This window comes from Pieris napi, chromosome 9 (assembly GCF_905475465.1).
Source record: "Pieris napi chromosome 9, ilPieNapi1.2, whole genome shotgun sequence".
In the NCBI taxonomy this organism is placed as follows: domain Eukaryota; kingdom Metazoa; phylum Arthropoda; class Insecta; order Lepidoptera; family Pieridae; genus Pieris; species Pieris napi.
The window spans coordinates 4,085,537-4,110,375 of NC_062242.1; the positions used below are offsets into that span (position 1 = coordinate 4,085,537).

The window sequence follows — 24,839 nt, forward strand, 5'->3', positions numbered from 1 at the left end:
ATTTTACAAATTAACCAGAATTAACATTATTATTGAAAAACTGCTACCCTTATTCTAATTGGAATGCAAATAATGTAGTAAACAAATGAAATAAAATCAATATAAATTCTTTATTCTTTTTGTATATTAGATATAATACATATAATTTTCCTCTGATACTGTACAAATCTGATATTCACAACCTTAAACAAATGAATATTTCACAATAAGTAATGTAATGGATTATGATGCTCATAATTGCATGCCTATGAATGCACACATCACAATACCTAAGCAGTAGCTCGGGCTTGTTCTATTTGAAGCCAGTCTCGTGGCTCCTTTAATACCTTCATAAGACTGTGCTCTGGGGTATTTGGTTTAGGTTCATGCATATACTCCCATTTCTAAAAATAAATTTTAAAATGTATAAATTATTATTATTATAACAGACAGAAAATCACTTATATAGGCTTAACAAGATTATATTGAATTTGAGCTGACTAAGTGCATTTAGTTTGAGGCTTACCGCATTCAATGGTAATGACATCAATATGGATTCATATCGCGCTTCAGGAGTGAAAAGGCCAAATTTCGTTCCTCTATCATAGATAAGGTTGAATTCGACGTATCGTCCCCTACGGAGTAACTGCCATTGCCTCTCGTAGTAACCATACGGATCGTCTTTATGCTTTTGTACTAAAACACAAACATTTCTTTTATTTTTTCTAGGCTAGTAGATGATTAGCCATTTTTGCCTACCAATCAGGTCGGTCAGGATCGAATTTTGGTATGCAACAACCTATAGGAAACTTTATTAGTATTAGGGAGCGTTCAAGTAATTTACGCAACGAAATTTGGGGGGGGGGTGGGTCCTTTTGTAAAACGTTACGATGCTGGGCGGGGATTGAATTACGCGTTATTGTTAATATTATTTTCGAATCATTGTACTAAACTTGGGTACAAGAAAACGTTACGGCGCGATACTTGAACGCTCCCTTAAGTATATAATAGATTTCTCTAGTTGTAAGTACTTCAGTAAATACTTTACACCTATAATTAAGGACCAATAATTTTTTTTATGGCAATACACATAGGCTATATATATATATATATATATATATATATATATATATAGTGGACTACATTAAGTAGTCTGATAAAGTTATTACTATTGACCATCATTTTACAAGTTAGAATTATGAAAGTACAATGATACCTAATGGAATGTAACTGGGAATGACAGCCTCAGCGCAAGAGGTAACAAAGTCAAAAGCGCTTTGCTGGTTGGGCTGGTCCACATCGTCAAAGAATATACCACCCACCCCTCGACGCTCGCCTCGGTGAGTTATTGTGAAGTAGTCATCGCACCACTTCTTAAACCTGCCCAAATAAATATACTATTTTCAAATAAAATATGCCATTTTTACTACAATAGTATTTTTTTATTTATTATTTGCCATCTAGCTAAAGACTACACCGCTTGTACTGTATTCTTAGATATAATTTTTCTCTAGGAAACTCACAATCTTATTGGACATTTTTTTTTGCAAACTACTAATTTAATGGAAAAGCAACTCTCAACACGCATTTATCCTTATTTAAAAATATTATAATACCACTACATTATAATAAATATATAAAGCGATAGTAAAATTCGTTATTGTATTTTATTAAAACGTGTAATCAAAATAATGTGGCATAAAATGACTACAGCACGAGTAAACAAACAGTGTTTAATATAAATTTAATATTTACAAAAGTACAAAGGCTAGTAAGTGTTTTGCACTATGCCATAATAGTATAGAATAGGTTTACCTTGCATAATATGTCTTATCATGTCCGTCACAAGCATGCTTTAATGTAAGATGAAAGTGGACAGCATCTTCTTCATTCAGGTAATAAGGTGTCAAATCCGTACCACCACCAAACCACCACTGTACACCTGAAAGACCACCTTATTAATATCATATGATAAAAAAATTAACAGTGGTGTTACAATCCTTGCTTTCTGCCACAATTTCTGTATCTGTTTCGTGATCCTTTTTATTCTTAGTTAGTAAGTAGGTGATCAGAATAAAAATATTTTGGAACACATCCAGAGTCAACAGATCTTATAATGAAAATAATTGAGATATTTTTTTGTAATTATAATAAGGACTTAAAGAGTCAATATTAAATTAGTTCATTAAAATAATTAAGGTTACCTATCATTAAAATAATATTATTAAAAATAACCTTAAACACTAATTATTCGTTTTTAGGTTGCATGTTAGAGCAATATTACCAAGGTCAGAAATATAATTAAATTGTAGTTTTACAATTAATAAAATAGATCAAGATACCATTTTTGTCTTGTACTTCAAAGTATCTGTAGTTAAAGTGTATTGTGGGGACCATTGGGTTACGAGGATGAATAACAGCACTCACTCCAGCTGCAAAGAATGGGAGCTCTTGTCCATCAAAACTTTTTCCCCTGAAATTAAAATTATAATATAAATTTTCCTATTTTATTTTAATAATACATAACTATAGTATATAAACAATATTAACAAGAGAGTCATAATGCCAAATGAAGGTACTCAACATTTGCCGTGCTGATATTGAGTTCTTACAGGTTGCTCGATAGACGAAAAATATGACAATGAGCGCCCCACGCTTTTTCACAATAATACCAGTATTTTTTGTTCATTACCATTTTCAGCCTAAATTAGTAATTATTTTTCACTTTTTAGTTTGATGTTCTTTAAAAGCGAGTTTTATAGTTTTTTTTAACTATATTTATTTTCCACTTTTTAGTCCTAGCAGCTATACGTGTTGTCTCAATTTAATCGTATTGCTTTGTGGACTTAAAAAATTGTCATTGTTTTTTCGAGATAAACCTATGAAATTATTATATTGTCGCTGATTCTTTATAAGTGTACAAAGTTTGAATTAAATCTGTCCGTTTAAAGTGGGTCAAAATCGAGTCCAAAGGATCAGTTACATACATACATACAGGTGAAGCTAATATAAAGCGTGTAAAAAATATATATTTGATAAGGTCAAGATCTTATGAAGATCCCAATCCTCACTAATTTTACCTAGTTCTCATTTGTTGTACTGCAGCTGGAGGCAGTTTTCCAGACACCACAGATATATTTACACCAGCCTTTTCAAACACCCTTCCATCCTGTAGTACACATGTGATTCCCCCACCACCTTCTCTACGAGTCCATCTATCTACTTGAAACTTCGCTTCCTGTAGATTTTAATAAGTATTAAACAATTACTTTTTTTATTCAGGTCAGACTCACTATTCTTCTGATTAATAGTAATATTTTATAATTTATGAAATGCACAATAATGTCCCAAAACCCAGATAGTCAATTATACTAAGACCACTAAATAATATGTTTTTTTTTTAAACTACACCATCCCAATCTTTATCTGTTTCCACTGGCTTAAAAAATCTAGTGGACTAATAATTCTTGCCTCTTTTCCTCAAATATTACTATGTTTAAATGCATACCGGGTATGGCACAAACATGTCACTGTCATAATCTAAGTCTTCATCTCTCTTTTCATCACACCACGCCTACAATAAAAATTAAAAATAGGATTTCTGGTACAACAAACAATGGACCCACTTTTAAAATCTATTAGCATCAATGAAAGATAAATAGAAATTTACGTCACTTTGAGTTGCAACAAACTAGAAACAGGTCATTGTGCCTTTTTTCTCTTTACTCACCTCATCTTCTTCTTTTTCCAATGCTCTACAAAACTCTGATTGAATTCTCATAATAAGTAATTCCATTTGTGTTTTCATATCATCTTGTGTTTTTTCCAAGTGACTGATTGGAGTTATTGGGTCTGCCATATAATTCTTTAATTGTAATATTTCCTTCATTTCTACTTTATTTGCTTTGTGTTGCTTGTAAGCCATGTAGCCAACACCAATCACAGCTGCACAGTACATCCTAAATTCATAACGAAATAATGTAGTCAACCTACTTTTGGAATTAATAACTCAGTCTCATGCAATATCCATAATGAAGGTTAATATATTATGTATCAAAAGTAAAACCAGAAATATAAGAACTCGTTTTTAAGTAGTATTAAAAACTGCGTTGGTATCTTTTATGTGATATGCGTATTTATCTGATAAAGAACGTAGTTTTGCTTAAATCCAAATCTGTTATGCAATTATAACAAATACCATACCAAATAAAATTAGGTAACATAGTACTAAAAATTAAAACATATTGGATAGTTCGACTTTAGGTAGGACTATTTAAATTATTAACTATTTCCATGATCCATTAAACTTACTTTATGTGCCGATCTCTCAGTTTCTTATACCCTTCAACATAAGTGAGGGTTTTAAAACTTCTTATCGCTATTTTAAACGACATACTTGTTATATTTGGGCTGTATCTAGAAAAATGTAAATAGAAATTAAACACAAGGAGTTAGGACTTGTCATACCCATTGACCACAGCCCACAGGTAACAGAACTTATTACTTATAAGCAAACGACAAGACACAGTATAGCAATTAAGCACAGAAGTGAGTAATATGCTAAGTCATCACTCTTACACTGACAATACATATAAATTATCTATTTGACAATGTTGACTTCTGGAGTGTTGAGTGACACATGACAATGACAACTGTTTGTTTATTTGTTTCAACAATAAATTGGGAATAGGGATATTGTATGAAGTGAGGAAAGTGGTTTTATTTTATTTCTCTAAATATATATTCAATAGTATTAAACCCGTCTACTACAACTACGACTACTATACTTCGTTAGATAGATTAAGGCTTCTCATTAGACATTATTTAGCCAAACCAATTCATAATTTTAACATTTAATTAGTGAAGTGTACATATGTATTTGTACTATCTAAAGATTTAAGATAAATAGTGTTAAGTGTAATATCTTATAAAAAGTATTTACTCTGTGGTATTGTGTGTTAACTGCTATAAACCATACCGTGATACCGTCTTTAACAGTTGTCATAACAGCTCTCAGCAATGTCGTCTGTCGGAGTGGTTGCCAGCTTGCGTCCCGCATGAAGACAGGCGTAGTTTGTAGTAATAGTCAATGGGAAAACATGTCTATTGCACTGCGGTATAGTTATCTCTTTCTATTGCACGTTCTTTTGAAGTGATTCGCCAAGTTCGTCTCTTTCTTGCCAATACCCGACCTGCGATAGCTTGTTAGAATTGCCAGTGATTACATTGTGTGCAGTGCGCGTGTGTCGTCGTTTTCATATCGATCGGTAGCCAGACCGCATTGCTGTACATTCCGGAGGCGGTGCCTCGCCTAGTTTTCGTCGCTCCTCGAAGTGACGGACGCGTGTCGGCGTCGGCGGCGGCCCGGACGGCCCTGCGCAGTAACAGCGCGGGAGACAGCGACTCTCTTCTGCCAAATCAGACTCGCTGTCCGCGGCGGACGGCTGTGATGTAGCCGGGGCCGGAAATCGGCCTTCGGACAAAGGAATCGCGATACTCGATTCGCGATGAAGAAGTTCACTTTCAAGGGGGTGCTGGACGGGTTCCGTAGCTCGGTGCAGGCTGCTCCGCGCGGGAACGACCAGGAGATTCAGGAGACGCTGCGACCTGAGCATTTCCAAGTAAAAAAGGTTAGTAATACACTACTACACTCTTCTAGTCTAGACTAGACTGACATACTTATGGAGCTGTTCGCCTGTCGCAGGAAAAGTGAGTCGCGTGCACAATGTTGTGTAAACTTTACAGTCCGTTGACACGACAATAACTCTACGCACTAATGAATTAAGTACGTTTTGAGTTTGTGTTCGAGATTATCTGCATCATGTCATCAATATCAATAAAATTATACGAGTTCGTGGTTCTATTAAGATTACGTCAGTGTTCTTGGCCGTGTCATCTGTTAGCGCAATCAACATAATCTTCTTAATTCTTATCCCAGTTATGTGAAATTTCAGTCGTACAATAAAGCTCGTTGGTTGCAGAATTACGCTGATATTGAACTGATAACAGATAAGATAAATGCACGTAGTTAAAATACGCCAACTGCGTTGTGGTCTTCAATTAGCTTTTTACCTTTTGATGAAGAATATTATATAGAATGTGTAGATTACTAAAGACCTATTAATTGTTAGTAAAAAAGCCATTAAATGTTGGTTCCTAATTTCAGATGACAACACAAAGTTTAGACGTTATCTTGTGATTTCATTCCCTTGCTTTCGCTGGCTTTTTTTTAATTGTCCTTTGCTCGATAACAGCATATCATAATAAAACTAAAGCATATAAGCTATAAACATCGCTGTTCTTAATGAATCGATAATAAAAGGTCTTCAACTGTGATTGCGAGTACCTAATAAAGCAGGAATATCTCGAGAGATAAGTAATTACACCGGCTTAGAATTCCATTAGGCAACTAGGTCAAGGATCACAGTTTTATTGTCCCCTTGACTGAAGGAAAACTTTTAATGGCTTCATACGCAACTTGTTCTCGCGTCCTTTACTTCATAATTATTTAACTTAAAGATCTACTGGAAGTAGATGTAACTACATTTTACCTGTGTCTTCCCTAGTTATTTATTACATTATTGTCGAAATGTTTCATCCAAATATGACGTGTAAAATAAACAGCATTTCCTACTGTTAAAAGAAGAAAATATTTATTGTGCAGTTTTTTCCACAGACTAACGATCGATCGATGCACAAGTTCGCAAAAGTCCTCTTTATAACGAAGACTTCGAGTCAAGTTTCAAAGAGGTTTAACCATTGAATGAAAAAATTCAATATTTTTGTAAATTGGGTGGCCGCCGGCCGGCTATCCAGTTTCAGGAAAATTTGTGTGAAAAATCTTTTGTAACTTATTGCCGGTGCTCAGTAACTTTTTAATTTAACTGTCGGAAATTATTAAGTTGGCCCTTTTTCGTCGCAGCCCATAATAATATTTCTTATCAACTTTTTAATCATGTATTAGATAAAATCAGTAAAAAAATAGCTTTAAATCCACCTATCGGTAACTTTACGATTCATTTATGTATAAAATATTAATATTCATTAAATTGTCATTTTTGGTATCGCAAATACCACGAAAGGGAATTGATGGAATAAAAAGATTAAATGAGTTGTTCGCCATCGTTTACCTATTTTATAAACGTATGTTAAGTAATGTGTGTCAAGTTTAAGATAAATTGTGAGGTTAAATCTAAACACAGAAATCCGTTTTATATAAAACCTTTTGAAGATATGAAGGGCGGTGGCTCGTAATTTCCCTATGTTTTATTTATGCAAGTATCACACACGTACGAGGTAATACAGTTTTACCGGTTGAAGCTGGGTTGAATAATCTAATCTCAATTTTTAAATTTTAAACTGTTCTGTCGGTCAACCTTACATGCGAAACGTAGGCACTATTTTATAATTAAAAATACCAAATAATTTAAAAATATTAAAATCTTAACCAGGACACATATCTCTATATTACATTAGTCAACGAATTACATAGGTTATTAACAAACCTTTTTTAATGTCCGTTGAGTGAACGGATAAAAATTCCGCTATTTGTTAGTGCCTATAATAATTAGTTTTGTTATGTAAATATGATTAAGCTTATTTTTCCTAATTTATTTATTTATTTGCTCATCAGTATTCCTACAACTACTTATTGTACAATATCTAAACAATTACATTATACACAAAAGCCAAAAACTGAATACAAACATAAACATAAAACGCAGTTAACAATTATTACCTACTTAAAAAAATAAATATAATAAATTATAAGATGCATTGATCATTATAATATTAGCATAAAAGTGGAATAACAAAAACTAATTCATTTCTCATGTTTTTTTTAATTTGGTTCGGATTTGTGGATTTTGTAAATAAATAAAGAAAATAATTTATTGGACGACTTTTATAAATTAACGCGTTTACCTAAAGCCAATATTATTTCTTGAGAGCTTGTTGAAGGGATTTCGATGGAACTAGTATTATAAATTAACATAGGCCATTACTTTATTCCAGGCAGGCGAAGTTGCGGAGAGCAGCTAGTAGGTAATAAAGCAAAAAGGGCATGTGAAGTAATGCACATAATATTTTCCAACAATGGCTAGGGCGTACGCTCCAGAAACAAAAATGTACTGTTCTAATTAATTTTTCTTACGACCAAATGTAAGTGGGACGCGGAAAGTTTCGGTCGTATACAAGAAATACAGCTTTAAAAATTTTCAAGTAACGTCTGGGATCTTTTGCAATGGGGCGTCTTGAACAGCTTTGTACTCGGTTTAATTAGGTAGCTGTATTTCGTTCCATCTAGATATTATTCATATTAAAATAGCGAGTGAAAAGCGGTGAAGCGTAAGAAGAAAGTAATTAAAATAATACTTATTTTCACAAAAACTGTCATTATTTTATGCTGTTTCTGACTTTATAGGGTGCTTATAGTTCTTTATACCTTGGAAATGCATTTGCGCATCCCCTGCCCTCAAAAGTTGCAGAGGTATGTGGGACTCGACCCACGCCAAAATCTCTGCTATTCAGAGACTGGGTGGGCAATACCCACTAAAACCACCTCGAGCAGTTCCTACAAAGCCGCGATACAGAGGCTCCGGGGTCGCATACACTACATAGGAGGTAGGAGATGGCATATCTTCTCCTATTTACTCCCCGTCTTCTACCCCTAGGATTCGTCCTAAAGCGTTCCCTCTCTCGTTCTGCTGTCTCTTTCTGTAGCATAAAATGCTCACAGAAGGATACCACTGCATTCCATAGCTCGTCACTGCCGACCATTATTTGTACAACATTAAGCAAGGTTATTACCCACCACAGAATAGTTCTTTATACCTGTATTAATAACTAAAGTATAAATCTTGCACAACAAGTACTCTTTTAGGGGAAAGATGCGTCATGTCTACCTCACAGTTGGTTATTTACTACTAAAAACTATTACAACCATACTCATAATCCCCAATAAATATGTTAGAAATATGTTTTTAGACAGGCTCAATTTGATTACTTCGATTCCAGAGGTTGTTCGAGACACGCTTCATTACATCGAATCCGAATGATGAAAGAGAAAGATGTTGGTCTGCTCAATAAATGTAATAGTATTTTTATCAAGACGTTAAATTCACGGACATTTTAGTTACGAAATAAATGTTTTTTTTATATATTCTATTGTTTTATTATGACATTAATAGTTTATCAACGTGACAATAACCACAATTTTAAAATCTATTAGTGGTTAAACAGGTTTTTGTTTTGATATCTAAATGTTTTACATATGCATATAGCCATATCGTGAATCTTTTTGTTGGTGTCATGAAAAGAGCAGCTACTGGTCATAAAATATAATATTTTTAAAACGTTTCACTTCAATTAATGTTTTGCTACATTGTGAATGGGGTTTTATTAAAATTACTGTTTGGGATTGATTTGTGTAAAACAAAACGAAGGATGACTCTCTTGGAAGACGCCTTAAGTTTTTTGGTCTACCATTAAATATAAGTGAATTAATATTGAAATTTAAGTCAGGTCTCAAACAGAGCATAGCCTAGTCTTTGAACACATCGAGAAGTGGCCATGTCTTTGGCTGTTTTATCTTTAAACCCTTGATTATCTTTGCTAATCATATTATGATTGTTAAGACTAGTTATAAACTCAAACTCAAAATATCTTTATTCAAGTGGGTAACCAAGTACACTTTTGAATCGTCAAGTTAAATTAATCATAAATTTACATTTACTACCAGTTCGCAAGTCAAGGGCGTAGAGCGGGTAAGAAGAACTGGCAAGAAACTTTCCGCCACTCTTTTTAATCGCCAAGTATTATCATACAAATTGTTTGAACTGGAGAAATTTAATCCCAAGGATTAGGATCATTTAAGTAGTCCTCAAATTATATTATATATATTATAGAAACCTTTAAAATATAATTGCGCACATCATATTAGATACAAACATGGAAAGAATCTCCTAGAAAGCTGTTTTTCCTTATCGAGAATGATATTTAAAAGGAAATACATAGTATCAGTTTCATGTCGTTACATTCGTATTTCGGTGTTGAGTTACACAGATCCAATTAACAAAATGAATTTTTACTCGGCTCGATCTCAATCATGATCCGTTTGACAAAGGCTTTGTATTTACTTTGATGTTCCATTCAAAGAGTGTCTCGGATGTTTCTGAGGTCTTGCTTGAGGTTGTAAACAATCTGCAAGTTAGATAATTTAAAGAATTCCGCAAAAGATAAATTTTAATGTATTTCTTTGATCATATTTTAGATTTCTTTGTTCTTTGAAAGAATCCTTTAAGGATAAATTAGACATTAGTAGACGTCTTTACAGGTTAAATATTATCTCTCAACTTGGACACTTACAAAAATAAAGATATAATTAAAGACTTAAGAAATTTTTAACTTTTGTGATTTTCGGAGTTCCACTTTTTTTGACGTATTTGAATTGTTCTTCCTTAATTTTATATCAAATATATTTTAACGTTTAAACTCCTAAAAGACGTAATTTAAGTCTTCGCTTACTTTGCTTAGTTATTCTAATGGTTATAGGGGATTAATTATGCATACGAAATTTAACAACGCTTCCCTTGCAACCGTTTGCTTGCGATAAACATTAAACACCTCTTTATTATAGCAGCCATTACATAAACATAAATTATCCAAGCGCAGTACTTGACTTCATGAATATACATTGTGATAAACCTAGACACTACGGTTCGACTAAGATAATTTTTTGTCTTTATTATTTTGTCGTCGAAAAAACGCTAAAATTGCTTCTGCGCAGTTTAAAAACATGACAACAACATTAATTTATAATAAATAATATATTTAAGTGGTCTATTGCTAATAAGTTAATTTAATAAGTTCATGAGTTGATTAAAACACCGAATTTAAATAAATATCTATTTACGATCTGGTATTTTTAAACTTGTGTCAAGTTCATTGACACACTTATCTTACAATAATCGCAATGTTTAATTGCATTCCCACGGTCAGCATCATTTAATCTTACACCGTGATTTTATTTACGTTACAAAAGTCAAATTTATGTATATTAGTCCTGTCAACCTGTAGTAGAGAATTAAAACTATTTAAGAATGAGCACTGGCTCTTAAAATGCAGTATGTTTTTTTGAGTTTACTAAAAGGAACTAAATCAAGTAGGTACGAATGTAAAATGTACTCATAAAACTAAATAGCTTTTAGGACTAACGATTATTAAAAGCCATTGCATAAAAATTAAGATATAAATAGATAAGTATCAAAATAAACGAACATTTGATTCTGTTTGACCTATAAATTCAAGCGATGAACGCGAACAGAATTCTGATTCAGCTAGAGTTTTTTGCTTGATTTTTGACATGGATTTAGTCTTTCTCTACCCAAGCTTAATGGACTAGTAACGTTGGGATTATTTTTCACAGATGAATGGATTCATTTCCCCGACCATTTCACATTTGGGTCATTCTTCGACGTCATAGTGTCCTTACTATGTCGTTTTTTATATTGCATATATTTTTTTCAATTACATTCTTTAAAAATTTAATACTACATGCTACAAAGTACAAATTGTTTATAGACCTTCAGAAGAATTTGTGAGGTTATGTGTATTTAGGTATTATATCAACCAGCGTACATCGAAATAAATATAGTTCACTATCTATAAGCTTACGAAATTTAAAGCTATAGGTATCTAGATTAATGATTCCTTTATAAATAAGAAATTATAATTCAGGCGCAATTAGTGTGGGATCCATTGAATGTTTCAAATTAGTTTGTTTGATTTATGATAATAATTATATTTATTATACGAAGGATAAGGCCGAAATTATATATAAACACAGAAGGAACGTATAAAATATAATTTAAACATAAAATTGAATGGGAAAAATTTATATATAATCATTCGGTGGATAGTTTGGGTTATTTCGTAAATGGCGAGAAACGTAAAATCATTGGTTAGGTTGACGTCACTGAATCTGACGAGGACTTGTATGGAGTTAGTGGAGGTCATGCCTGCCTGCACAATGGTACATTATCGCTTTTATTGTATTTTATACGTACAAGTTCAAGGCAGTTCCAATTGATCATAAAATAAATTCTAAAATAGTTTACAAATTCACTTTGAATAACTGAATAAAAAAATGGTTTTATCTACCTAATTAAGTTCTTATTACAAACATACAGTGCCGTTTATGAAATGTGTGCAATTGTACAGTATTTTTTAGTAAACACAATAAAGTTACATAGTAAAGTGAATACAACATTCATGTGGCTCGAGTGAGTCATGGAGACATAAACATTAAATTATACACGAATATTCAATAATTCTTAAGAGATGTCGTAATCGGTGACCTCAAATGTGCAATATTACGTAAAAATAGTGGAGCGTTCTATGGTACTAGCCCGAGTAGGTATCTCAGGTACAGTGTTAGTAATATTAGTTATTCCAAAAACTATTGTGTAAATAAACTTATACCGCTCTCAGCCTTAGGCCTCTTTGCTTCAATATATCATGAGTATGGTGGTAATAGAGCAGTGTTGGCCTAGTGGCTTCAGCGTGCGACTGTCATACCTGAGGTCGTAGTTTCGATCCCCGGCTGTGCACCAATGGACTTTCTTTCTATGTGCGCATATAAAATTTGCTCGAACGGTGAAGGAAAACATCGTGATGAAACCGACATGTCTTAAACCCAAAAAGTCGACAGCGTGTGTCAGGCACTGGAGGCTGATCACCTACTTGCCTATTAGATTTAAAAATGATCATGAAACAGATTCCAAAATCTGAGGCCAAGACCTAGAGGTTGTAGCGCCACTGATTATTTATTATTTTATGGTGGTAATGGCTGCAGTTCCTTACAATTTCCTTGTAAACTTTGCGATTAAAAAGTGTTGCGGGGAGTGTTTTGCCAGTTCTGTGTTCGCTCTGCGTCCTTGATAAAGTAGTACATATAAAGAAGAAGAAAAAAACAGAATCGTATTTTTTTAAGTATTGACGTCATACGTGTTACCTATATGAATAAATAAATATCGATTTGATTTGTTCTATAGAAATTTAAACTATGTATAGAGAATTAAAACCAAATTGTTAAAGAGCAAAGGTTTACATTTATGAAATAAGTTTTTCGATACACGCGATAGTCTTCGTAATGCGATGAAAAATGTATAGGTTTCGCTTAAAACCTCGGACGAAATATCACGTTCACGTTGTACAGGTATTGTAGTAGGTATAAAAATGACTTAGAGATTCAATTAGCTTTAATTAAGTTATGATTAAAGCGAAATTTACAGGGCAGGCTTAATACATTTTTATATCTATTTCAGTAGTGAGTTTTTAATACATGTAGGTAGAACTTGGAAACTCTACTGGGAAGTAACGCATATAGAAACATTTTCAATCCTTTAAGAGCACCCGAGAGCCAACTGGCTAAAAGGTTCGTTTGTCACAGCACGTTTGACCTGGTTTCTATATTGAGTAATTACATTTAAAATGTAATAAATAGGCAGGTTAATATATCACAAAGCATTATCATGCACAGTGATTAGCTCGCATCCGCGGACCAAGGCCGCACCGGCCTATGACATGCGATGGAATTAACAATTTCAGTAAAACATTATATCCGAGGGAATTGCTGTGTTAGGATTTAATAAGTTTTATTATGGTTAATAAAAACACTAGTAAATACATCGTTTTATTAATGTTGCGGTAAAGTTTAGGTTATCACTTATTTTCAATTTTTTTTTCTCTCTGTTAAGTTTCTATGATAATATTTTATTAAACTAAATTAATGAGAAATATTTGTCGAAATACATATTAATGTTTTATAGATTTTGATGAGAGTTATCCTTAATATTGTAACTCTTCTAATCGTCACACTTGATTACTTTTTTGTTTCGCTTCGGTTTTCCTTGACGCATTTGAATTTGATTACATTTTTGGTAATAAAATTTTAGTTGGTGTGAGTGTCGTATGCATATTGTGAACCATTAAAAGTATTAAAATAAATGGCGCTACAACCTTTTAGGTCTGGGCCTCAGATTTCTGTATCTGTTTCATTTAGTTATTTGAATATGAGTTATTAAAAAAATTAAGTATTATCATTTAACTAAATAAATACGTTTGGTGCATAATACGTACATTACCTTAGAGCATATAATTAACATTTATATCTTGGTATAAGTAATAGATTTTTATTCCGGTCAGAGCCATCGGGGCCCGGGAGGCAGCGGCCCACGACGGGCGCGTACCTACTGTCTATAATCACATCACACATTTTAATGTACCAAAACGGGGTGGACTTCTAGTTTGTGAAACGACAATATGTATATATATAGGTTTCAACTAGGAGCACTAATTTTATACTGGCATTTAGTGGTACACCCAATCCTGGACCTCAAACTTACACAACAAAAATCTTATTTTTTATTTATTTATCTAAAACATAACATAGCTTAATAAAATTATTCCCTGTTTCATTAGCTCCTATGATTACATTAATCTAGTAGAAAAATGATACTCAACTCTAATTATACCTCATTAGCACTGGCGGCTCGCGGTTTTCTTCAACAGCTCTAGTAAAGTTAAACGAGTATAAAGCTTTATACTTCGAAATAAGCCCGAAAATTAATGTATTCATAGCTTTAGTTCATTTAATCTGAATTAAATTTATGAACACTTTGATGCATTACATACTTGGTACATATTCAATCAGGTAACTTACATTGAGTTTTAATTACAATGGCTGCCTTATTACAAGCGATCTCTTCCAGGCAACCTCAGTCAGAAAAAAAGCTTGTTGTAGAGGTTATATAAACACATTTAATTCTCCATTTTGAGGCTTTTATGCTGGAAATAAATCGAGTGACAGAACTAATGCATCAGGTAGCCTATTCTGTAGATTGACAGAAATATCATTTATCTTCTATTTAAAAAAAATGTTTCTTAGCGCAATACTCGAAGACGGCTGGACCAATTCGTGTGTTTTTTTATTTATTCCTTGAATCCTCTAGAATTATTTTCATGTAATTGTGTCTACTTTATTATATTGTACTATAAGAGTCCTGTATCTGAAGAAAAAATGCAACTACTGCACAAAAATCAACCTATTTCTCAAAACATTTATTTAAAACTAGCTGGCCTGGCGAACATCGTACCGCCTAACAGTCGATTCTTTATTTTTTTTTAAAACTTATTCTGCTATTCGGGACACCGGTCTAGCTAGTAAGACAAAAAAAGAAAGTTGATAATACAACAAATACATTATGTCAAATTTTTAGTAAGTAATTTTTCTCTCCGTAAGAACCATCCTCGTACTTCAAGGAATATTATAAAAAAAGAATCAGACAAATCGGTCAAGCCGTTTTCATGTTATGTCGTGACAACGGAAAACGGGTTTCATTTTTATATATATAGATTATATACTCTTTCCGCCTTATAACGTGGACTAAAGACAGCTGTGCTGTGTGTTACCATAGTTACCATTTACACATGAAAAACTGTCGTGTATAAATAGAATATTTCGTGTGCTATTTAAATTTAAACAATGTCAAAATACTATTTATTTAATACATCACGTCGCGCCGTTGTGCGGTCAACTGATGACAACGAGCCGTGAGCTGTAATTTGTCAAAACGGTTTAATCGTTGGTGATGGTTTGATGTCACATCGCTTATTAATGCAGCTATTGGGTCGAATTTGCCTGACATTTCTTAAAGACTGACAACTTTTATTGCAGGCATCGGCATAGTGATATCCGCTAACTGCCTTATAAAGCTAAAAGTTAACTTGTCTTGAATAACACGATACGAATATAGCAACAGTATTTCGGCGGTTATTACGAACAAAAGCTATCCATTTGTCGTATAAAGAGCACAGTTTCCGACTGCAAATCGAAGCATTATCGTGATATTGGCTACAAACCACAAGAACATTAGCCTCCATCAAAATAATGTGATCTACCCGATCGGAAAAGGTTCTTTGAGAGCGGTTTAATTTTCGGTGGAAATGTTTTTGCGTGAAATGAAATAGACGAGCGAGACGGAGATATGCTATCCCGTTTCCTCTTATGCAGCATTGTCTGTTATCTTACTGAAATGTAGGTCTTCGGGTTATTGTATTAGTTTTGTTGTGATTTGAAAAAAAACCGGTGTAGTCAATTATGGGTCACATGGCTTCTGCAGCTTCAAACGAAACTAAAACTCGAATGTGCGAGACATAATACGCACGCGAAATTTAAACGAATATATTGTAAGAGTTTAAGTCGACAAAATAAATACTGTATTTGTGAACATCATCGTGTTCGTGCCCAAACAGCATACAAAGTTAATACTGACCGATGTATGATATAATAAACTTTTTAATCTAAACCGTAAAATAGAGACAAACTTCATGAGCCAAACTCGTTCTAACATAGAGTAAAAATGCTAAGTTGAATAGCCACATAACTTAGAATAAGGTTTAAGATAAAATCTTCATAAAACATAACCACGGCGCCGTGAATGTCTTCCGACGCTACGTCGGCTTTCAAAAGACCCGTAATCTATACGCTCCAACTAAATGAATGCAGAAATAATACCTATGTTAGCAAACAGCAGCTCTTTCTTGATAATATTTTCTTGATATTAAGGCAGTTCGGCTCGTGAGACCCGCTGTGAAGCGATTCTCGAGTGCGCTTTAAATAACTGCATTTTATTTAAAGCTGGGCTCAGTTTGCTAATATTGTATGGAGGAATATTAAAAAAGGCATTATTAGTTATGAGCTTGGCTTAAGTCTCTTTGCTTCGAGTTATGAAGACTTTTTTTAGATACTTGGAAAAGAGGAAACTAGTACTAAATTAGATTATAAATCAATGCCAGGAATGTTAGTATGATATATAATGTTAATAGAATAGTTATTTAATTAAAGTTGACACTGGCGGTGGATTAGGGAAATAGCTAGTCAGGAAAACACCTGAGGTGGATAGAAAAACGATGTCAATGTGACAAGGGCAACAATAGCGCGGCCGCCGCCCGGGTGAAGGACAGGTCGACCTCCAGCTGTACTAATCTGTGTTTTCGCAAAAAAATTGTCTGTATTTGGTCGTTTAATATATTTACTTCCGATAGAAGGCCGCCTCGGATCTAGAATGTTTATTTAGTATATGTAACGTGCTTTTATACGAAGTAACAGATTTATAGACGGCAAATGCACCTACCTTTTTTAATTACAATTACCGATGTCTTAGATATATTTATAATGTTATCTCACAACGGTAAGGCGAATAACTTCTGTATAGTAAGGATTATCTTAATATATATAAATTACGTGTCACGTTGTTTGTCCGCTATGGACTCCTAAACTACCAGACCGATTTCAATCAAATTTACACACCGTGTGCAGTTTGATGTAACTTAAAAGATAGGATAGCTTACAATTTATACCCGTAATATTATTTTATTGCAAAATATTTTCTAACAGATGGCGCTGTGTTGAAAGTACCAACGTTTCTACTAAGCTACAATTTAATGGCATTACCACCAAAAAAGCATGGTGGTCCCCATGACTGGTGTTCTCTTACCGTTTTCCTTGAATAGGTTACTACTATGTAATATAACTAAAACCTTAGCCACAGCAACGCTTGGCCCGTCTGCTAGTATTTTATAATTTCTTAAACTTACGTTAATGACTATACAACTTATATAATACTCTGACGTGTCGATATACAAATGTCTATATGATGCAGAATAATGATGGTAGGTCATCCCTGCTTGACACACCGGATAAACCTTGTACACAACCCTCCTATCGACCTAGTTTTACCGGTGTTTGAAAAACAATAGACTGCAGTCGAAATGCACATTCCTCGCTTCACGGCGCACCCCTTACTTTTTCGATGAACTAGTATTTTAATTATAGAATGCATAAAATAATGAAATGGGAAAATGTAAAAGATTGCAATGCAGCATATCGATCGCGGGGATGCGACATTATTCATACCTTTAACTAGCCTTTTTAATCAGATATGCTTTTAAAACAGGAGATTATTGCCATTGGAATATTTATAGTATATTCATGTATTTGAAGTCAATGAGGCTTTATGTATATACAAACGCATTACTGTGTTTGTTTTTATGACAAATAATTTTTGTATCCATTAAACCGGAACAAATGTAATTTTTCTGAAAACCGAATCCCAGAAACATCGTCCGCCTTGTAAATCACTAAGGTACGGAGACGGAATACAGTTCCCTTAAACATACAAAAAATAACATACATACATACATATTTATTTTTTCATTTTATTTGAAATAATTTAACTAAAGCTCGGCTAATTCTATGAAATCGTGTTTACGATATGCTGAAAAGCGACAGTTTAGGTAAAACGGTGCAATTAGCCTGATCTAGTTTTTATGAATACGGGGTATATTTATTGCTCACAAATTGTATGAAAAGTGGTAATTCTAATTTTACAGTAAATGGAAAAATCAAAGGATAAAAAACATTCGTACGTCATTTGGAGTAAGATCATTTAATGGACACCGATCACAGCTGATTCGACACAATGGTCATGTAAGTAAAAAGTGGCGTAAAGTATGTGATTGCGGAATGTCACTTCCGTTATCTTTAAGTATGCGCTACACGGTATGAAACGGCGGTTTGAAACTTTGGTTTCAAACCGTGTGGATAGTTGTTTTATGCCAAATTTCGTTTAACCTTGGTACGCCCTTGGCAGCACGCTTTGCGTTGCAAACCGCGACCAAAACCGTTGGTTTGAAACCGTCTAACCGCTTGTTTAAAACCACGCGTTCGGCAGTCATGCTGCGGCGGCGAGCGTAGGCGCACGAACGTGAAGTTATTACCGAATTGCTCGAATTATACAGAGAATTGCCATGTCTTTGGGATATGGATGTGAAAAAAAAATCGATTAAAATTGATTTTTTTACGCGATTTTTATATTTAAAATAATCGATTATTTTTATAATTGAAAATCAATCATAGTCGATTTTTTATCTGCCACCTAGCGACATTATGTTTGGTATTTTATAACCCGGACTTTGAACTATTAGGGATATTCGATATATACAACGATGTTTACAATGCGATACATTGAATCCGATTCTTTGAAGATGTATTGTTTTTTTGTAAAACATCGAAAGGATGATAAAACTATAACTAAAAAGTAAAATAAATTTATTCAGCAGCACAAGACTACATACAATTAAAAATACAACAAAAATACTGCAATGTGCTACTGAAGAAATCGATTATTTAATAATCGATTTTTCATGCTAAAAAAATAATCGATTAATAAAAAATCTATTTTTTTATGCAGAATGTCACATCCCTACGGAGACGTCTTATCAGCGCAACGTTATTTTGGACACTGTTGGTTTTAAACCGTGTAGCCGAAAAGCGCAACTCGCTTTTATTTCGTTTCAAACCGCCGTTTCATACCGTGTAGCACATGCTTTACCCATTAAGTTCGTTTTTTCCTAGTAGTATAAGACCCCGATATACAACGACCTTCACCGAGATGCTTATTTAATGAAACGTATTTTATATTTAATTTAATACGTCAATAAATATAATGGGTATGGGTTGCCTAGCAAATTTCAGTCCAGAGTATGTTTAATTAATTTAAAAAAAATTTTTTTTTTATAATTTGCATGTAGTAAATTTATTGCATTTTTTTCATATTCAATTAAATTAAATATAAATTATCATATTAAATTGAATATAAAATACGTTTCATTAAATAAGCATCTCGGTGAAGGTCGTTGTATATCGGGATCTTAGACCATAGTATGTATTTCTTTGTCCCTTTTGTTCACAAAGAGCGCCATCACAAATTTGGATTTCCATTTTGAAATTGCGACATTCAGTAAGCTTTTGCAACATTATAATAAACTCGAATATATTAATAAATTTACAGACTTTAATTTAATTAGAATTATTGAAACATGATGAAAATTGGATTTAAAAGCATGTTTTGACTATCGATAGTGTTATGTTAAAATTTTAATTAAATATTTGTTGTGATTATATTAGTGAAACTGCGTTGTTAAATTTATCACAATTGATAGCGTACATATTAAAGTAGATTTTATCGCTATACTAATGAACTAATTAAAATTATATTATAAAAGTTTTCATTATTTGTTTATTCCCTGTTAAAAGCCACTTTATAATTCGGGTGTGAATAGCCTGGATGTTATACCAGGAACACTTAAAATATGTAAGTTTTCTTATATATACATAATTTGATTGTTAAGTACCAACGAACTTTACTGTTTTTATTGATTGTTTTTGGCTTAGAATTTTATTTGATGTTTTGCTTTTAAATATTTAGTAGGAGCGTTTTTTAACTTAAAAAAAATATTTTTTGGAATTTACGCAACGTACGTACATTCAAAATTATTTTAATTATTCAATTGTAGCTTATAATAGTTCACAATTTAACACAATTAGGTTTGTCTTACCTAAATTGAATGGTACTACTAATACTTCTTGAGTATCTTGTCTTGAGTCCCGAACCCATAAAATCTCGTAATATTTTCTTAACTTCATATGTGTAAGATAACACATGTCGTTGACCCCGTGATAACAAAAAGAGAAAGTAAAGTGGTCTCGGCACGCAATCATCGACTCTTGGAGGTGGTCCAATAAAGCTAGGTCAAGGTTGTCATTTCACCAACTTCTTATAAGCGAATACTTAAAGGTGCCTTTTATATTAATAAGTGTGCGTACTATTGTTTACGGTAAGAGTAAATATTGTAATGGCGGGTTGAGGAAAAGTTGGAAACTGTTTTATATTTCTTATTTATTGCTTTATCAGCTACTGCTTGGTAGATAAGTCTTATGAAATAAGTCTTTTACACATTTTTATTAAATCTACGTCTGCTTATTAACGTAAAGAATGTAAATTTTTTCATACTCTTTACCTCATTTTTCGTTGTTTGTCCACTATTTTCTTAAATATTTTGTCACTAGTTTAGATTTTCAAAGTTTGTTTGTTGTTTATGCTTCGTACAAAAACATAGTTTGTAGACTTTCATAGGATTCAAATTCAGTTTAATTCAGTTTTAAATGACTTCATATTTAATTTGTTAGGTATACTCGCGTATAAATATAATAAAAGATAATTGAATGTATGCTAATGTAAATTCTAATTCTTAATAATGTTGCCACGGTCTAAAGAGATTCTACGCATGTGTTACCCTGCATTTATTATGCTGCAATTCGTCGTGTTTGCTCGATGCTGTGTCAAGGTTTACTCGTTATTGGGTCACCGTAAAACCTGATGTGGAAAATTAACGAAAGATTCTATAAAAAACTAGAAAGATTATTTTCTGCTTATTGGGCCAATTAATACGTAGAACAGTTATACATGCATAAGAAAGGTAGCTCAAGAATTGCTCGCGAATGCTTCTTCTACAGTTTTATTTCTTTATTGTTTGTTCTTAAAATGCAGACACGTAGATTTTATTTCTCCTCTTATACATCGCTATATACAGGTTATAATATCGTAATATGTAAGACACATATTGCGATATTATAATATGGGTAGATATTTATCCAATTAATATCTAATCTCGCTCATTAATCAAATACCTTCCCTAATTGATGTTATTAAGTTTTCATTCCGTATATATTATAACTTTGATAGTCTGTATTAATATTTTAATGACACAAGCTATTTTGAAATAAAATTAGTCGCATTGAATGAGACCAATTTAATTTTTAAATATTTCTAGAAAGAATGTTTGAAGTCGGTACGTACATGCGTTATATAAACATATTCTTTTTTGTTTCTTGTAATATTATTAGTATAGAGAAAGTTATATGAGTAATATAGGTTGCAGTCCAAACATTTTACCATTGTTTTTGGTAACATAATTAGGGAAAAAATTGGAATTATATTGTTGTCTAAAGTATTCATTTATTTTATATGTACAGCCAGATCTTAATACCTAGAATTAAATGGTTTTTAAAAGTTGAAACAACCAGCTAATTATTTCGTTCCTTGAAAAAGACGTTGAGCGGATTAATGGGAGTGTAACATGTGATTCGGCTGCGATTACTCTATTTTCAACTACTTTCTAGTGGTTCTAGATGACGTCAACTTCTGCTGCTATATTTTAAAAGCAATGGAATAGTGCGAGATATTATATATATGTACATAAAATTGGACCTCGTAAATAACCTTCAGTCTCCATATGTACGCTACGAATAGGGTTTTAACACAACTATATAATCTAATGAATGCATGAGATTGGATATCATAAATATCATCGCAAATACTCAAAAATTCTTATTAATAGTACACAAGTAAGAGTATATTACTATATGCAGACTATTTGTGACGCTGGTAGGCTTTAGGTATTTTAAATAACTGTCACAACTTCATAGAAAGTTAAATTCAAAATTGGAATCTACTTCAAATAATATATACGTACATTTTAAGTGATGAATTAATACTACCTGCGTTTGAAAATGGAACTGCCATAATTTCCGGTTCGAAACCGTCGTGAGTGACATTTTCTATTGCGAAGGAGGTTCGAACCGGGCCCTCACACCTATAACCCACAAATAGCCAGCGTACTCGTCGTTCGGCAAATGGAATCAAATCAATTTACCTTCCCAACTCAATTGGTTGAGCGCGATATTGCTGAATTGCTTTTATTCCCCGTGTTTCTCACTGACTAATGTTGAAGTTTTATTTCTTTTATCAAAGAAAGCTCGGGAGTAATCTTTGTCGCTACTTTTTTGCGGATAAACCACATTATCTTAATGCTATTTTAGTCTGATTTTTGTGTTCTTTGATAAAACGTAGCCAATTTCAAGGAGCGCCACAAATAAAATGAAAAGGCTTGGTAATGAAAAGTTACGGTTGGGTGTGCAAATAAATTCTTATTTTGTTTATCACTTTTGTGTACATTTATTTTAGTTACGTTTAGTATTATCGGTGGCATGTCTGCGGTATTTTGTCTATGATTTGAGGCAATTTAAATATTTACAAGCCCTTTGACATGATTTGATTACTTACATCAAATATTAAATATGGTGCAGACACATTTTTCAGCTTGTTTCATTGATATATTTTTTAAATCAAGGCCGAAATTTGGTTGTGAATGCAGCTTACGATCTATTCTCTTTTCATTGGTTTTATGTAAATTTACTGAAATATAATGATTTTTGTTGAAGTGGTTGAAAAAGTTTCAATAATACACGCGGACGAAGCTGAGGGCGGAAGCTAGTATATTATTTTATTCGTCAACCATTTTATAATGAGAATAATCAGAAACTAACGAAAATATGTTATAGAATAATATACACGTGTGAAAATTACATGAGAACTTAAGAAGGCGCAGTGCTAACCAGATCCCTGCAAACCTAAACCTTCCTAAACAATCGAGAAGCAATTTAATTTGATTGGTTGATTCCATTTAAATGATTAAGTACTGGAATTTATGTTAGAACAATTACTACACACAGTAGACCCGTAATGGGCGAGTGATTTACGAGTTGAGAATTTCAAGCTTAAGATTTTAATCCACCCAACAAGATACAAGTATGTATCAAACAAACTTAAACTTCCGACAGCTGAATGGCATTTGACAGTTTCAGATAATGAAATATAGATTTAGAGCTATCAAGAACCTATCGGCGAATTGATAAGGGTCTATTAGTATTCAACGCGACGAGCGGCAATTTGTTATAGGAGTGTTGCCCACGTTTTCTCTGAAAATAATTGTACGCTTAAATGAAATGCTTTTTTTTTAATTTCGTAATTTTTGTTACGTACTTAACTTTACTAAGAATAGAGGCAAGGCCTCCTTTCCGGAGAACGCGTTTTGGCCGAAATTCACCGATGTCCAGATTGAGGATTCTATTAAACGAGCTGGATCTGGACATCCATAGTTGCTCACCTCAGACTTTGAGAGCGATTTTCGTTTAGTGTTTGCTTAAATTTTTTTTATTGTTTAGATTAATTAATTTTATTACTTCTTGTACCTATGCTATGTTTGCCAGTAAGTGTTTGACACATTGAAAACTGTATTTATTTGTGTTTATTTTTCTTCTGTCAATGTATTAATGTGCCAAGCGTTGGCAAGCTTTTTATAAATAAATAAATAAAGTATGTTAAAATATGTGTTTTTAATTTTGGAACGGAAGCCCGTTGAACTTTGAATATGGCCGGCGGTTACCTTCAGAGCATACAAGTCATCAAAATATGCTCAATATCACATTTCCTGTGAAATAGTGGTACACTGCTCGAGGAGTAAGCGGATTACATGGTATTGTGATGAGCGAGTGGAGGCCCTTAGCAGCTAAGCTGTGTACTGACATACAATAGGCTTGGCCTTGCCGTCTAACGTACTAACCGCAAACCATACACCGCCAAACTCATTGAATCGGGTTTTGGTGTAATTTAACGTTTTAGGCTTTTTGAAATAACCATTATTTTTTAATGATATAAAAAATTTCAACTTCTGTCGTAGCAGTAGTTTTATTGAAAATTAAAAGTAAGGTAAGGCAACAAGTAAAAGAAACATAATCTAAAGCGTTTTAATATTATTATTTATTAAAAATAAATAAATAAATTAGTTGCGCTACAACCTTTTAAGGCCTGGACCTCAGATTTCTGTATCCGTTTCATTTGTAAATTTAATAGGCACGTAGGTGATAAGTTCCTGACTTTGGGTCTAAGGTAAGCCGCTTTCCTCACGATGTTTTCCTTGTCCGTTCGAGCGAATGTTAACTGCGAACTTAGAAAGAAAGTCCATTGGTGCACAGCCGGGGAGCGAAGATACGTTCTCAGAGAGTCCAATATTATTATTAGTAATTATAAAACTCATTATGTTTCACAAGCTTTACA

The 24,839-nt window shown here is 33.0% G+C and overlaps 2 protein-coding genes across 9 annotated transcripts in view; one reads left to right on the plus strand and one right to left on the minus strand.

Annotated features, from left to right (window-relative positions):
• Positions 1-91: 91 nt before the first annotated feature.
• Positions 92-4,473, minus strand: LOC125052170 (oxygen-dependent coproporphyrinogen-III oxidase). 2 transcript variants are annotated; one of them, XM_047652801.1, is made up of 9 exons: positions 4,291-4,473; positions 3,710-3,938; positions 3,488-3,553; positions 3,060-3,217; positions 2,322-2,452; positions 1,795-1,921; positions 1,196-1,359; positions 506-675; positions 92-383 (listed from the first exon to the last, which is right to left on the minus strand). In XM_047652801.1, exons 1-9 carry the CDS (start codon positions 4,371-4,373, stop codon positions 270-272), a joined length of 1,242 nt encoding a protein of 413 aa, XP_047508757.1. In that variant the 5' UTR covers positions 4,374-4,473; the 3' UTR covers positions 92-269. The 2 variants fall into 2 exon arrangements, with proteins under 2 accessions (XP_047508757.1, XP_047508758.1); XM_047652802.1 differs by lacking the exon at positions 3,488-3,553 and having other exon boundaries at positions 4,291-4,472.
• Positions 4,474-4,955: 482 nt separating this feature from the next.
• LOC125052167 (syntaxin-binding protein 5) overlaps positions 4,956-24,839 on the plus strand; it is a 141,658-nt gene continuing 121,774 nt past the window's right edge. For 5 of the 7 annotated variants that reach the window (XM_047652793.1, XM_047652797.1, XM_047652795.1 and 2 more), the window contains exon 1: positions 4,957-5,609. In XM_047652793.1, the coding sequence (XP_047508749.1) occupies positions 5,487-5,609 (123 nt within the window). In that variant the 5' untranslated portion in view covers positions 4,957-5,486. Of the gene's footprint in view, positions 5,610-24,839 lie in introns of all 7 variants that reach the window. The other 2 variants (XR_007117415.1, XM_047652796.1) reach the window with 2 other exon arrangements.

Bases quoted from the DNA above. Each gene is read 5' to 3' on its own strand.
- LOC125052170 (XM_047652801.1), bottom strand. From the start codon at position 4,373: ATGTCGTTTAAAATAGCGATAAGAAGTTTTAAAACCCTCACTTATGTT. The intron at 3,939-4,290 runs GTAAGTTTAATG...TTATGAATTTAG, and splicing joins CTGAGAGATCGGCACATAAA to GATGTACTGTGCAGCTGTGA. The intron at 676-1,195 runs GTATCATTGTAC...TTTGTGTTTTAG, and splicing joins TCCCAGTTACATTCCATTAG to TACAAAAGCATAAAGACGAT.